This window comes from Nansenia antarctica (assembly GCF_963989245.1).
Source record: "Nansenia antarctica genome assembly, chromosome: 7".
Lineage (NCBI taxonomy): Eukaryota > Metazoa > Chordata > Actinopteri > Argentiniformes > Microstomatidae > Nansenia > Nansenia antarctica.
The window spans coordinates 62339517-62340372 of NC_137677.1; the positions used below are offsets into that span (position 1 = coordinate 62339517).

At 48.0% G+C, this 856-nt stretch overlaps 1 protein-coding gene across 1 annotated transcript in view; it reads left to right on the plus strand.

The window, feature by feature from the left end:
• Positions 1–450: 450 nt before the first annotated feature.
• Positions 451–856, plus strand: part of coq10b (coenzyme Q10B) — a gene marked incomplete at its 5' end in the record, with an annotated part of 11397 nt that continues 10991 nt past the window's right edge. The window contains one exon of the mRNA XM_080536442.1: positions 451–554. Within this exon, the coding sequence (XP_080392568.1) occupies positions 451–554 (104 nt within the window). The remainder of the gene's footprint in view (positions 555–856) is intronic.

Genomic DNA, 856 nt, shown 5'->3' on the forward strand with positions numbered 1-856 from the left:
CCTAAACAACTCAAAATACTCTGAATCCTCTTTTACATTGTGTCCTGTCCTGTCCCTTCAACAGATTTAGCTCTACCCTTTCATAGACAAGACAACTGTAGGTCGATGTCATGTCAAGGCAACCAAATCCCAAAGTCTTGTGACTGTTTACGCAACAACACACGTAGGCAAGTTTTAGTTTTAGCGCGTCGTGACGGACGGATAAAGTGACCAATGGCGACACTCGAGCAGACGACCGCTGTCCAATCACACGGCCGGCTGGAGAAGGAGCGGCTCCCAACAGGGGGGGCGTGACGGACGGATAAAGTGACCAATGGAGACACTCGACCAGACGACCCCTGTCCAATCACACGGCCGGCTAGAGAAGGAGCGGCTCCGAACAGGAGGGGCGGGACCTAAAGGAGCCCAGCTAAGAAACTGGGAGACAGAAAAAAAGCCCATCAGAGAAACATGGCGAGAGGAGGTGGCAGGAGCTTGAGGAGGGCGGTGGTCGAGTGTATTAAACAGTTGCCATCCACGGCCACCCGAGAAACACCTACGAGGAGTAACGTGAGGTAAATGCTACACAACATTTAACAAACAATTGTACCTTATTTACCCCCTAAGATGCCCTGTTATGTCCATCTGACTCCAGATCAGATCTGTCAGTGTAACGGTGTAACTTCAACCTGCCGGTAGTCGACCAGCTGTTCACTAAGATTGTTAGCTAGTTTAAGCTTCCTATAAGTAGGAATTATTTTATTTATTCAAAATAAAATGGTGATCAAGGTAACCAAGTTGTGTGGTGGGTGGTGGGGTTTCTCCCTGATTTTGGTTGAACGTTTAAATCTAAATCTCTGACACTTACTTAGCTGTC